The sequence below is a fragment of the Nilaparvata lugens genome, chromosome 1 (assembly GCF_014356525.2).
Source record: "Nilaparvata lugens isolate BPH chromosome 1, ASM1435652v1, whole genome shotgun sequence".
NCBI classification, from domain to species: Eukaryota; Metazoa; Arthropoda; class Insecta; order Hemiptera; family Delphacidae; genus Nilaparvata; species Nilaparvata lugens.
In genome coordinates, this window is record NC_052504.1 from 65,117,296 (window position 1) to 65,132,132 (window position 14,837).

At 32.8% G+C, this 14,837-nt stretch overlaps 1 protein-coding gene across 4 annotated transcripts in view; it reads right to left on the reverse strand.

Annotated features, from left to right (window-relative positions):
- The window catches only part of LOC111047192 (facilitated trehalose transporter Tret1), a 47,676-nt gene that overhangs the window by 32,330 nt on the left and 509 nt on the right, over positions 1–14,837 (reverse strand). For 2 of the 4 annotated variants that reach the window (XM_039439833.1, XM_022332880.2), the window contains exons 2-3: positions 14,040–14,132; positions 1,932–2,135 (exon numbers count right to left, since the gene is read on the reverse strand). In XM_039439833.1, the coding sequence (XP_039295767.1) occupies positions 1,932–2,076 (145 nt within the window). In that variant the 5' untranslated portion in view covers positions 2,077–2,135; positions 14,040–14,132. The remainder of the gene's footprint in view (positions 1–1,931; positions 2,136–14,039; positions 14,133–14,837) is intronic. The other 2 variants (XM_039439841.1, XM_022332881.2) reach the window with 1 other exon arrangement.

A 14,837-nucleotide genomic window follows, 5' to 3' on the forward strand; every position in this document is an offset into this window, starting at 1 on the left:
CAGAATAAATTGAATAAGCAATTCTCTCAAGAGTTCTCTGGTCGGCGATTTTTATTGAATATATCCGTGAATAAAATATCAGTCTCGGAAGAAAGAGAATGAGACAAAGAAAACAAGAGAATGAATGAATAAAGAGAAAATTCATTCATTGCCGGGAGAAATAGCTAGGCTATAATTTGTTTTAAAGATTCAATAGTGATATTTTATTTGTATGCCTCTTTATCTCTCACAGTTTAGTAGCCACTGTAATTATCTTATTTGAAATTGAAATCAATAATCAATAATAACATCTCCCTTTGTCATAAGCAACATAAAATAAAAACTAACTAGTAAGGTTTTTTCCAAAAGTACTGACAAAGACTGTGATATTGATTGTGGGATGATTGAAAATAGAAAAATTTGAAACCTTTAATTTCAGGCTTCTTGAACTTATTAATAGTTCCAGAATGACAAATAAATAATACCTATTTGTAGATTATCAACATTATCATGAACTATATTGAGAATAATTAGAGGAATGATTCATTTTTAATTTGATATAAAACTCTTTTTCAATGCTTAGGCCTATTATTATATTCATGACAAAAATGTTCATTTTGGGATCTCATTCTGAATCCTATTTAATATTGATTTGTTTTCTTTTGACTTGGGTATTATTTTGATTTTGCTTTTGAAAAATTCGTAATTTGATTTTACGAGTAGAATTGAAGAGTAGCTAGTAAAATAAGGTTCAAGTGGATTCCGTAATAGAGTATATGATTATAAATAGACGTGATTTAATTACTGATTTATTATTTACTGGATAAAGCAATACAATAAATTGTACTTATATATACTGTTTTGATTTTGTTAATTTAAAATAGACCTCAATTTTCTTAAATTAGAAATGTCATAGATATATAATTTTGTTGATTTGAATTAAATTTTGTTAATTGAGAATTTGAATAAAGTACTGCTATTTCTCAGAGTGAAAAATTGTTAAAATCCCGTAAATGTGATTGTAACATATAATTGAATTCAGTAAAACTCGAGTAACTAAAACTTGTATATTGGGACATCAGTACTCAGCCTTCTTTAGCTACACCAATAAACTAATGAAGTTACTGAAGCTGGTACAATAATTCCATCAATTACGAAACCCCTATCAAAGATTCATAGTGGCAATCACACTTTGAACACATTGAACACACTCACATCCCACACAATTACTTACTAACTCATCACTAACACAATAAATAATTCCTCTGCCTAGAAAAATGTGAAATCTTGTTCAGTATAGGGGTTGAAATAATGGAGTAGGTCAATTTCCTTATTTATGTATTATTTGCATAGAAATATTAATTTTTTCGTGGTTTCAAGTGACATTTAAAATTTGTCTTACAATACTGTGATAGAAGTTTTTCTGTTTGATTTCGTGTTTAGGAATTAGGAGTTGAATGATCTGATAAATGTTTAGTTGATACCGTACATTTCGGACTTTGTGTATGAATCGAATCAGCAACTCTACATAACCACCAGACGACTGGCTATTTTGGATTAGGGTTTAAAGCAGTTTTCGGCGAATGTATGTTGTTTTTACTACGAACCTAGGCCTATAGGTTAGTATATACGGTAATTAAATCAACTCGAATTGATTTTTAGAATTGATTTTACTATTGCTGTTTGGTTTCATGTTTTTATATTCTACTATTCTCCACAAAACTATAGTATATTTCAATTCACATTCAAAATACAAATTTCAATCTATTTCTATCCAGTACATACAGTAATTAAATTAACTCGAATTGATTTTAGTATTGCTGTTTGGTTTCATTTTTTTATATTCTACTATTCTCCACAAAACTATAGTATACTTCAATTCACATTCAAAATACAAATTTCAATCTATTTTTATCCAACAAAACTATTGTATAATCTTGAAAGTGACTCACAAATGCAGCAGGCGATGTAGAGATTGCGGTTTGAGGTTTTGCCAGACTCCATGGTGGGCCTAGCGCCCCCCCGGGGCCTGTCCCCCCCAAGGAGCGGGTGCACGGGTAGCGCTGCCTCACTGTTGTGATCGCCCTTCGAAGCCATCGTCGACTGAACGCCGCAGCCAAACCGCAGCGCCACACAACTCAGGCCACTCCATCATTCTGCAACCGATAACACAACGCATCACGTGTGACGTCACTCTAGCAATACATAGGCCTGCCCTTACCCAGTCAACACACAATTATTGTACAAATAATATAGAAAATTATTTGTATTATATCCAAACTATTGTAATAAGCTGCATTGTAAAAGCTATTGATAATTTATATTTTGTATGGAGAGATTTTGTAAAGGGAACCAAGGGTCACATCGGCCTATAGGAGTAAGTAAGTATTTTATATTTTGTAATTATTTATTATAAGCTATTTGTTATCTATTTTCTATTATCGATAAGGGACTAGTTAACAGTTTCAATTTATTTATTAAAATGAACCAATTTGAAGCAGAGGCTTTGTAAAGGATACCAAGGGTCACATCGGCCTGTAGCGCCTAGGAGTAAGTAAGTATTATTATTTAGTGATTATTAGCTATTTATCTATTTTCAATTATCGGTAAGGGACTAGTTAACAATTTGAAAATATCAAAATGCAATTGACTGGATTGTAAATGTTAGACTATTGTTCTAATCCGAATTGTTAGTTGCTGGCATGATTCATTATATTTTATGAAAATATGATTCATATTCATTTCATACTCAAGTTTAGAAGGTATTTCCTAAATTAATGAGAAATTTTATTATCCTTGATTCCTTTTGTATATTTCCACGAGATGTCAAATATGAAGTATATTGGAGAAATGTAAAGATAACCTGTGATATGATGTGGATTGTAAAAGAACTAGGTACTGAATAAGTACGTCACTAATGAATTGGCCTTCCGCTGTATATTTTAGGTTTAATTGATATAACTAAAGCTTAATCATTACACAATAAAATTCATTTAATTTGCTTGATAAAATCAATTGACATCTACAACACATTGAGTAAGAACGTGCATACGGTAATGAAAAGTTAATAAGTTCAAATTCAAATATATTAATTCACCATAATGATTATATACAAAATAATAAAATGAATATTGTCGATTACAATACGGTACTACCGGCAAACAACAACTTGTGCGCCGGCAGTGAGTTCGAACAACTAGATATGATAAACATGTCAAAAGAATAAGAAAAATAGAGCTTATTATAAACAACTGAAATGAATGAAATTAAGGAAAACTAAGTTAGTAATCCACGAATCAATTTTTAGCGATATAACTTGAGTTACTAAAGTGAGCGATTCTAAGAAATAAGTTAGTATGAGGGATTCCACAATAGTTATAGGCCTATTTGAAAATTATACGTACATTTTTTTCTGAGGTTGATGCCCACATGAGCTCTGGGCTTGTGCGTGGGTAATGAGACGGGTGATAATGAGAGATGAATGGACCTACAGCTTTAGGTGGGTTCTGAACCACCGGGAAGTGATTTTACAACTGAATCAATCATGATGGGAAATTAATGTAGTATTGAAGAACGATTAATCTCATACTGGGCACTTACAATAATGAATATCGGGGCACCGAGCTTCGCTCGTTATTTATTTATTGATAAACAGAACTCAATTCTTTAAAATGATTGGGGAAGGACTAACAGGCAAAACCAAAAACGGTTTCTTCCCCGAATTTTGATTTATACACTATAAATATTCCAAAAAGTAGGTTATGTTGCATACACTTGAATTCAAGTCAAATTTTCAGTCCAAGTATTTGAAAACATAAAAGTTCTAATTTACATTGTTTACACACCAAATTGAATAGGTAACAAAATAACACTCACTTATCACTTAGAACTGTAAAATATTGATTAACTATGAATATTATAATATATACCATCTCATGTCAACAAATCAGATTATTTTGTCAATTAGAATTTCTAGATTTCTCGCGAGATACGGTAAGCTAATTGATTACACAGCTGATCTCCTACACATGCACACGCATCTTCTGTTATCGACAGACGACGAAATTATCATCTGTTTTTCCAAGGATGAATTTTTCATGTCCTTCAGCGAGTTTTCCCAGGGATGAGACCTAGTGCAATCGAATTTTTATATCATAAACCTACTATGTTCCAAATTTCGTGAAAATCGTTAGAGCCGTTTTCGAGATCCGTTGAACATAAATATATACCCATATAAATATGGTTATAGAAATTGCTCGCTTAATATAATAGGTTGATTTTAAAATGGAAATTAAACTGATCGTTATTATTTAAAAAAAGAATAATAATTATATGAAACTCAAATGCATTTTCGTCAGGATATCTGCAGGCTGGTATTTTTATTTTCAAGCTGAAAAATTAGTAAGATAGGTTAATCAAAGGTACTAGGTGTAATCGCCAACTACTCACACACCCTCCAATTCCCAGTAAATATTATACTAGTGCAATAGTAGTAAATGATAACAAGCAATTTAAATTGCACTAAATAATAGCAATTGCAGTTCCAATTGCAATAAATAGAAACATTTAGTTATAAATAAAAAAAGTGGCAGTTTCCTATTTTTTACATACTTGTACTAACCAACATTTCAGTAATTTTTCCAGTGCCACTTCTAATATCTTGAATTTTGGACAAAGTGGAAGAAGCTTGCTGCATACTATCTTATCTAAGCACAAACATATTATGCTCTTATCAACACAGGCGCTACAGCTCTGGATCGAATAAAAAATCCCATCACCTGATCAAACAAGCTAAATCTAGTGCACTAAATTCTATATGAATGCAGTGATTTTCATTAAGTGAATAAAAAAACCAGAAGTCTAGAACTCTATTCTTCTACTTCTATTGTTAAATTTTGATTACAGTAACCATGTAGGCCTACTGTAGTATGGTATAGGCTGTTCAACTCCCCTTTGGTTAATTTGAATTTTATTAGTTCTAGCATAAAGTTACAAGCCTTGTAGGTATAGTAATGAGTTTTGCATTAGAGATTTGACAATTTACAAATAAATTATCTGAATCTATGAAGAAACATAAGTTTAATAAAAAAACTCAAACTAGAGAAGATTAAGCTACCAAAGAAAAATATACAGAGTTTACTCTCCTTATAATGATATCGAAGGTTTTCATAGTTATAAAGAGAATATAATTTTACATAGTGTAATTACTAAGATGAGATACATTGGAAAATCATGATAAATTGCTGTCGAATATTAGCATTATTCTAAATGTTCTCAATTACGTCTTTCACATAACGAGACACTTAGAATTTTCTTAGATGATAGGCCTATAGTATGTACAGGATATCGCAGGTGCGTAAATTATGAGATGTGTGATCTCCTTCAGAAAAAAAATTGTTGATTTTACTCTACTCTTGAGCAAAAATCCGATTTGCCAAATTGTGATTTTGTGATTATTGTTCATGACTGAATACAATGAGAATTCAATGAGACTGTGTTGTCATATTGAATACATATAGAGTGATTTCAAAAAGGACTTTACAGTTTTGATAATTCATATAAAATTATTAAAAAATATGTAGAACTGCTTTCAGAGTTGTTTCAAAGGAAAACACATCAAGTTTTTATGAGAATAGTCTGATAATAGTTGCAATTTGCGCCATGACAAGTGTTAGCGGTAGGTAGTTCAGTTGGAAATGGCTTCCTCCACTGTACCCAGGCATGTGCGGATGAGTAGGCCTATACAGTAAATTTTTATTGCGGATGATGCCTACATGAACTTTCAGCTGATGGAAAGTGCTACGGTGATTTATGAGATGATTAAATGTCCATGCCCACCGGCGGGATTCGAACCCACGACTAGGTTGCTCTAGAAAACTGAAGGGAGCAACGCCTTAGCCGTCTGAGCTAACCTTGCCGGTAAAGTTTAGAGAGTGCTGTGGTTTAGAAAGTTTCAATCTTGCATTGATTGAAATTGTCGTTGTTAGTCATTTTTATCGATATTTGGTATACTTGTGAATAAGATAATTATGTATAATTATAAATTAAGATACATGTCCCTGTCATATTTTTTCTTGGATTAGGATAGCTGATGTACGGTAGCTCTCTTGGGTCATTTTTATCGTAACCAGTGCCAGTGATTATTATGACGAGATTTCGTACTACATATAAAACTTGAGCTGTTTTGTAGCAGTACTAGATGCAACTGAATGTCTTTTTTCTACAACTGCGCGTAAAGAAAGAATTTACATACTCAATTCTCCTCGTTAAACAGCTTATTTCTGAGGAGAATCTACTTTTTCGCTCGCTAACCATCCGCGCATGCGCAGTAGATTTTCTTTACGCTCGCTGATCATTCGCGCATGCGCAGAAGAGTTTCTTTACGCTCGTCAATCAGCTGATGGTAAGCAGCTCGCCAAAAAGTCAGATCTTAACCTAAAAAGTCGGTAATTGTAACTCCGCCGATATAAGTAATTTAACAGGTTTGGGCAGTTGTAGAAAAAAATTGTATGGTAGCAGCTCGCCAAAAAGTCAGATCTTAACCTAAAAAGTCAGTATTGTAACTCCGCCGATATAAGTAATTTAACAGGTTTGGGCAGTTGTAGAAAAGTTTTGTATGTAATTCGCGCGTAATGCTTCTTTATCGCTCTTGCAAAATTATCACGCTCCGCTTCGCGTCGCGTGATAACTGTTTTGCGCGAGCGATAAAGTCGCGCATTACGTTCTTAATACATAAATAGCTATTTTGGATATTTTTCATGAATGATGAAAGTTCAGCCCTTTTTGAAGGGCTGGTCTCAATTCGCGCAATTTTGCAACGCGGATAATAATTTGTTGACTCAGCTAGAAAAGGATAGCGCTATCTACTTTGTCGAATGATAGACAAAGCTAGCAACACTAATCAGTTCATCAAATACTGTCATCAAACTATAGAAAATGTACTGATTTTGGAAAAAGGTCCTGAAAGAAACAAAGACTGGTGAATGCTGTTCTAAGACATTTATTGAAATGGTTGAAGCATATCACCAATCTTATAATTCATATATGGTTCGCTAATTTATCTTATTTTGGCATGAGCTGAGAGTGCGGGGAAAACGACAATTCAACTGACAAAAAAGAAGAGTTCAATTGGTTATCAAAAGCGCACACTTCAAGAGCCCTTCTCAAAGAGCTGGTTTTGCAGTTGAGTCGTTAATACTTATTTAATTGAATGATATTACATTCTATTATTCTCATTTCTGAACGAAAAAGCAAAAACTATAGATTTAATAACTCTCGCATTAAAATGATAAATTAAAGATAGATTTACTGATTTTTCAGCGATACCTTTGATTTCATCAAAGTATAACCTACTTTTATTATTAGTAAATAATAGGTAATACTCAAGTTATTAACCTACTTCAATTATTAGGTTTAAACATAACAATGTCTGTTTTCAGTTGAATTTTCGTAAGACGAGAGAAGTAAAAGTAAAGAGTCGAAATTAATTGTATTAGCTACATTCCCATTTTATTCGCTTGACCATACTCATAACTTCAGATTAGAGTATAAAATTACGTGAATCGTAGATTGTGACAAATTAATGAGAAGTGGCAGTAACTCATTCAGCAGATCAGAAAATCTTCCGAACCAAAGAGTTTAAAAATGAAAAGATTCAGGATTCTAAGAAATGGGATAGTGTGTTCAGAAAAATATTTTACTTTAATATATTTAAAAATATTAAAAGTCGCCCTCGCCCTAAAAAACTGACGATTTTGAGTTCAGGATTAATTTCCCATTTTTTTGCGAACGTCTCCAACAAATCTATATGGAGGGGGGGGGGATTTAGTGAATCACGAAAATGGAAAATCATCCGAATGTGGGTCTTCAACAATAAAAGGTTGGGAATCACTTTAAAATCATTTCATCACTTGAACTAATTTTATGGGAGAGTGAGCGAATTCTGAATGTTTACTGGAATAGTGATATTGAACTAGACTAACGGGAAGTATCTTATCTTGGTATTTTAAAGAATGAAGCTCAGTTGTTACGATGGAGTGTTGGATATTTGATTTGTTCTTGTTCAATATTTAAAATCTGAACAATTATTGATATGAAACTGATACGTTAAGAGAATGAATTCTAAGAAAATAGATAAGTAATGCAGTGATTAGTAAATGCAATAAATTGTGTGATTAATTGACGGGATGGTATTATCAGCCTTTGGGGTTGGTCTGCTGATCATTCAATATAGCATTGCTTATTTATTTCTTTGATATGAATAACAAAAAAATGTTCTATATTAGGATTTGAAGGAGCATTAATAGTAAACTCAGATTCGGAAAAAAATGTTAGCAAATTGCGGAATTTTCCTTTGATACATAAAATATATTAAGGGTAAAAAAATAAATGATGATTATTTGGAATTGATTTTCCCCTAAAACTCACTGGAATTATATATGGCGAATTAATTAATACAATCAGTTTGATTATATGAAACAATGATTTATGAGTTTTTTTCTAGAGATAGATTCATTACAAGAAGCTTTATTAAATTAGTTACAAAATGATCTTGACTTATGAAAAAACTCTTCAATATTTGAATTAGTTCGGTTATAGATTTCACATTATCAATCATTTGACAAATCATGACATAATGACTCAGATAACATTATAATGAAGTAGTATTTACTACTTGTGACATTGACAAGCTTCAAGGCTATTTATATTTACTAGAAAAGCATATAATGCTTCTTATAACATTATCTATTGATTTTTTCAATTGTCTTTGCCAAGATTGATAGATTTTTTTCAATCTATATCAAACTGTAAGTGATATGGCACTAAGTTTGGGGCAAAAGTTATCAACAGCTTTTGGTATCTTTTAGAGGCGCCACCGTTTCAGACAGATAGGAAATGACTTTAGTTTTCCATAAATTGCAATTGAAAGCTCGATAAATCACCGCAATCCAGTAAATATTGCATGTTGATAGTAAGAAAAGAAGAGCATTGGCACAAAAAGTGCCACCTCCATTTTAAACCACAAAAATGAATTTATATGTTTTCAAAGCTCGGAAATTTTGCATCCAAAACAAGTAGCCTACAGAGTTAAATTTCCAAACCCGTATTTTAAGGGCCGATTTCCGAGCTCGGGAATTAGCTAAGTTCTAGCAGGATTTTCTATATACCGGACCTGCGCCTATAAAAAAAATGGCAGCCGTATGTGGTGGCCGACATTGATATTTTAAACGGGAACTAGACGAACTGAGACGCTCTCTAACAGCTAATTAGTGATTTTTTTCTCAGTAGGAATTTCTATAAGACCACCACATACGGCGGCCATTTTTTTCTAGGTTCAGGTCCGGTAGTATATAGGAGGTCCTGGTTCTAGACTTTGAACAGCTGGCGAGTCAGAAAATTGGCTTTCCGAAATGGGGCGTAGCACTACCTCCGTAAACAAAGCCATAGTGCATTCTGGTGACGTCAGCACAGGTAGGGCTCCTACACAAATAAAAATTTGTTCATTTCAGCTGATCTATGAGCTAGGATTGAGCTGATCAGCTGAAACAGCTAGTGTTCTATTGGTGTAAGAGCCCTTACCTGTGCTGACGTTACCATCAACCACCTGTCATGCACTATGGCTTTGTTTACGGAGGTAGTGGGCGTAGTCGCAGTCCACGTTTAAATTTAATTTTGAAAAACTACAAAATTGAACACAAAATAAAATAAAGAGAAAATAATGTAAAGTTTCAGCTATTTTGAATTATTTAGGAATGTTTTATTTCGTCAAGGAAAATCGATTCCAATTATAGAAATGATAAAATGAAGATTATCATAAAAACTGCCACTACGCCCCGTTTCGGAAAGCCAATTTTCTGACTCCAGCTGTTCAAAGTCTAGAACTTAGCTAAATCCCGAGCTCGGAAACCGGCCATAAATGGTTTAGGCCTATTTCTTGTTTTAAAATGTTAGCAGTTGAAAAACTACATTCTTCAAAGATATGTATTTGAATTCAAATTGATTGAAGAAAGCTTTAATGATCTTATATTTTGGGAAGGAGAAAAGTTCGACACTCAATAATAGATGATCTGCTACATTGAGGCTATGTTGAAAAAATCTGGTGTGGCACAATCGCACTTCTTTCCTTGGATAGCATATTTCGAGGATAACATATCAAAAGTCCCCATCCCTACCCCATCTGCTAAAGGGGTGAGGGTGGTTTCAAAGTTGCATTTTTAGCTTTTTGCTTCCATGCTTATATCTTGGGAACAACATGTTCAAGGCTCATGACTAACTATTCAAAAAGGAAGCTTGATAAATTTTCTACTATTTTTTTCAGTGGAGTTTTATGATATTTCCAACGATTTTAGAGAATAATAACAATAGGGTTGAAAAACATTGTTCAAGCCATTTTTGAGAAAATCGTGAAAAACATGATATTTCCACCATCCACCATTTTGTATAGAATTATTATTGTCGGATCCTCATGTTATAAGAGCTCCAAGTTTTAAATTTCAAATCAATTCGTTATACTAATAAACTGAATAAGGTTCAAAGTAAAATGAAAAAGTAAACTTTTATTATCAATACGGTATAAAACTGATGAATAGGAAAAAAATTCCAAGCTATATCTATATAAATTAAAATCGAGCCTCAAATTTTTACATTCAATAAATTTTTAATGTGTGCACCGAATTTGATGATTTTTGGTTAGTTGTGTTCGTTATGTTCAGGACCAGGTTTATGGCCTATCAAATTTATAATCCGACTTCAGGACTCTTTCCTACGGTCCTTCAAAGTTTACATGTAATCCTTATGGGAGAAGATTTGTGAGCTGGCCACACAGAAATAAAAATCAGCTGTTATAATCATTGCGTCATCCAACAGCCGTCGGTTGATAGTAGACAAGAGTGTGTGCCGCTCCATAACCGCCCATGTATTTTATTCTAAAAGAGCTGACTAAAAACAAAATGACTGTTCTGTGTGTAACCATTCTCAGGTTAAAGTCTTACATATTATGCTCTAAAGACATTGCTTTGTTACGAATAATGGCCGGGACACACATATCCGCACCGAGCCCGCGCCGCGGCACGGCCGTGTGACGGACGTACTACGGTGAGTGAGAAAACAAATGCTTTCAAACGTGTAGGGACACATACTACCGCACCGCGTCAGCACCGTCACCGTGTTTGTTGCCCGAGCCGTCACCGACTAGTTCAGTTTACTTTTTGACGGAGACGGTGCGGGCTCGTTCGGCCCGTACCTAGAGAGTGAAAAAACTTATTGATGAGATACGGAATTTTCCAGTTCTTTATGATCAAAGGGATGAGAAATATAATGAACAGAAGATGAGTTAAACCAAAAGTAAAAGTATAACCAAATAATAAGTCAAGCCAAAGGTATGATAGACATAATATAATAATTAATAATGAAACAACAAAAAGTATAGAAGAAGGAACCCGTGACTGTGTCTTAAATTTTAAATTTAAAACTAATTACGTTTAGATACATAAGGCAGAATATAACAATTTTATTGCTGATATATATTTCCGATACATGACTGATTATGGTATTGTTATGCACCAGCACTATGATTCTCATAGTCTACAGGTAATTAGTTTAAAATTGAAAAAAAAAATATATAAATTTGAATCGGATGTAACAAGCTTTAATAGTGTTATATTATTAACAATAGTTTAACACATTCAGAAATCAGACCACAGTAGCACTACAGAACTGAGACACGGCTGTCGCACGGATATGTGTGTTCTCTTACCATCATCACCGTGTCGCGAACGTAGCTCGGCCGTACCTCGCACGGGCTCGGTGCGGTTATATGTGTCCCGAGCTCAATTGTGTTGTCTTCGGTGTTTAGAATTAATTTATTTTTAGCAAGTTATTTATGTTGATGTTGGATAATCTATATAAATAAAAATCGAGCCTCAAATTTTGACATTCAATAACTTTTTAATGTGTGCACCGAATTTGATGTTTTTTAGTAGTTTTGTTCGTTATGTTCAGGATCAGGTTTATGGCCTATCAAATTTATAATCCGACTTCAGGACTCTTTCCTACGGTCCTTCAAAGTTTGCATGTAATCCTAATGGGAGAAGATTTGTGAGCTGAAATAACACATTCCCAGGAAAAACACACAGAAATAAAAATCAGCTGTTATAATCATTGCGCCATCCCACAGCCATCGGTAGATCTGTTTTTCAATTTTCTTTCTACTGATTCATAAAGTTTCAATTCTTAATAATGCCGCAGTTCGAACGACGTCCAAACTTGGGTCGTAGAACTCGAATTGTTGTAAATTTAGAATATGCACGGGAAAATCAGCAGCAAGAATAGATAACATTCAATTCCCAGCAATCTGTATTCAACTATAACTAAAAATACAAACTGCTGCACAACTAACTAAGCACATAGGAAGTCCATATTGAGATATAAAAATTATATACTAATGTAAATACTGATTGTTGAATAATTTTCATAAAAATATAGTGCAACAGATTAAGCTATGGCTAAGCACACCAGAGGAGGCGCGGCTTTGTGATACAAAGTTGATCTTATGGAGATTGCCTTATCACACCGTTCCACTCCAAGCCCAATTCAGTGTGTGTGAGATCTTCCATTCAAGCCAATAAGCAAGAAGCACCTGGATGCAAAATGCCGCATCGCGCCTTCTCAGGTGTGCATCCAGCTAAAGTTTGTCATTATATTCATCAACTATTTGGCGGTACGAAGTTCGCCGGGCCAGCTAGTATAGGAAATATTTACATCAATTTACTATTTTTTAATTGAACATCATTTCAATTATACAAATCAAAATATTGATAGTTGATTTTGTAGATAAGAGCGATTAGAAGAATTTGATCTTTGAAATAGCTTTTGTATTATTAAATTGAGTCTTTTTTAGCCAAATGTGCTTAGAAATATAAATTTCTCGACTCTGACTCTCACTAAATTGTTTGTGCTTTCAAGTTTACTAGATTCATTTTATGTTTGATTTTACTAATTAATAATATATTGAAATAATTCAATGGTATATGGTATTAGTTGAATTACTTGAACTTAGATTTAAATTGTATGAAATGAATTCAGTTTCAGAATTAAATTAGTTCACAAACTGTACAAGTTAGTATCCTAAAAAATAGAATATTTTATGGAAGATAAAACATAGATTCATAGAATAAAATAAGACTAATTCGTACTTGAATTTTCTGTATGATACAATTCTGTGCCTTGACTTGTATAATATTGGAGCCTTTTAGAGGATGTGAAAATTAAAAAAAAAATGTTACTCTCAAGATTAATAAGGAGATTTTATTGACATGGACGGTTTTGAGGTCTCTGGTGGGTCTAACTGTTTTTTACCTGAAGGTAGACAATGCAACAGGTTGATGGGATAGATATTTTGTGGACCCATGAGACGTCTGTACCGGTCGTATTATTCAACCCTGGCCGGTATAAAACTGCTATAAACCTTGAGTGTTTCAATACCTAGTATAGTTCATTTGACGAGAAAATAAAGTAGGCTTAAAATAATTGAGAAATCATACTCTCTAGAGATCTATCTGTCTACGGCACACAGATAATTTTATACTTTTACGATAGATACACACATAATAGTTTTCTTTCATCATGGACAGATAGACCTCTAGAGAGTATGATTTCTCAATGCTTTTACTTTATCTTCTCGTCAAATGAATTATAGGTAGGTTATTAAGTAGTTGAACGATTCAACTACCAATGATTCTAAACCGAATAATTCTCGTGAAAATAAATTATGATTTGCTTACATTTCTCAATGATAAAGAATCAACTCAAAAGCATAGTTAGTAAACATCATAATATACTATATAATTATATTTAATTCTGTAAGCTGTGTAATCTCGTACCAGTGAGAACTTTAGGGGGGCTTTGTTATAACACTAGGAATTATTACTTTTATACTTGGACAGAAAAAAACATTTTAGTTAACTTGCTTTTTAAAATGTTTCATTTAAATAAAATGTGATTTTTGAGTATTCTATATATACAAACAAGTCCAAGTAAAAATAAAATAAGAAATTCCTTACCTTGTAAATTCCATTCTGAATTAAATAATTATCAATGTCACAATACAGGAAAAGTAATTCTGAGATTTTTAGAGGAGTCAAAAGCCTCAAGAGCTGAAAACAAGAACTTGAGTGATCATATTGTTTTTATTTGCAAGATCATAAAAACATATGACTGTATAAATTAAAATAAGTTGAAGATAATAAAAATATTCATTTATTAAGTTTATTTACAGAAAACAGAAGAAACCACAACTAGCCCTTCTAAATAAATAAAACTGGAAGATACTTCAAAATTGGTTCTATCTTGCTATTTATGAAAAATTTATAATTTTATGATGCTGATAAACAGACACAATTAAAGCTATAATTTCTCTATGATATAAATCAAATCAACGCTTATGGAAAAGACGTTCATAATATTATCAATTACCATTTTTTTTAAATAATGAATATTATTTTTCAAAATATCGAGAATAAATTATATTGAAGGCATTTATGTAGAAAGCCAAATCAATGATTAATTCAGAATTGAGATCTAGAAGAAGATCAATAGTTTAAAATGGTAGACTAGTTGATTGTTTATCGGGTAGTTAGAATGCAAACACATTCTAATACAAAAAAGGTCAAGGATAGCCCACTCAAAATTGGAGGATCTGAATAATGCTCATTAGATGAAGTGAAAGCTTCGTCCTCGACTGGTTGGTTCAATTGCAAATAAGATCAATCACCAAGACATAGCCAGTCCCAATTCCTCAATACAAGAATGCTGGAGATCAATTTGAATTTAATTTTAAATGCTTTATGCAGACATAAATA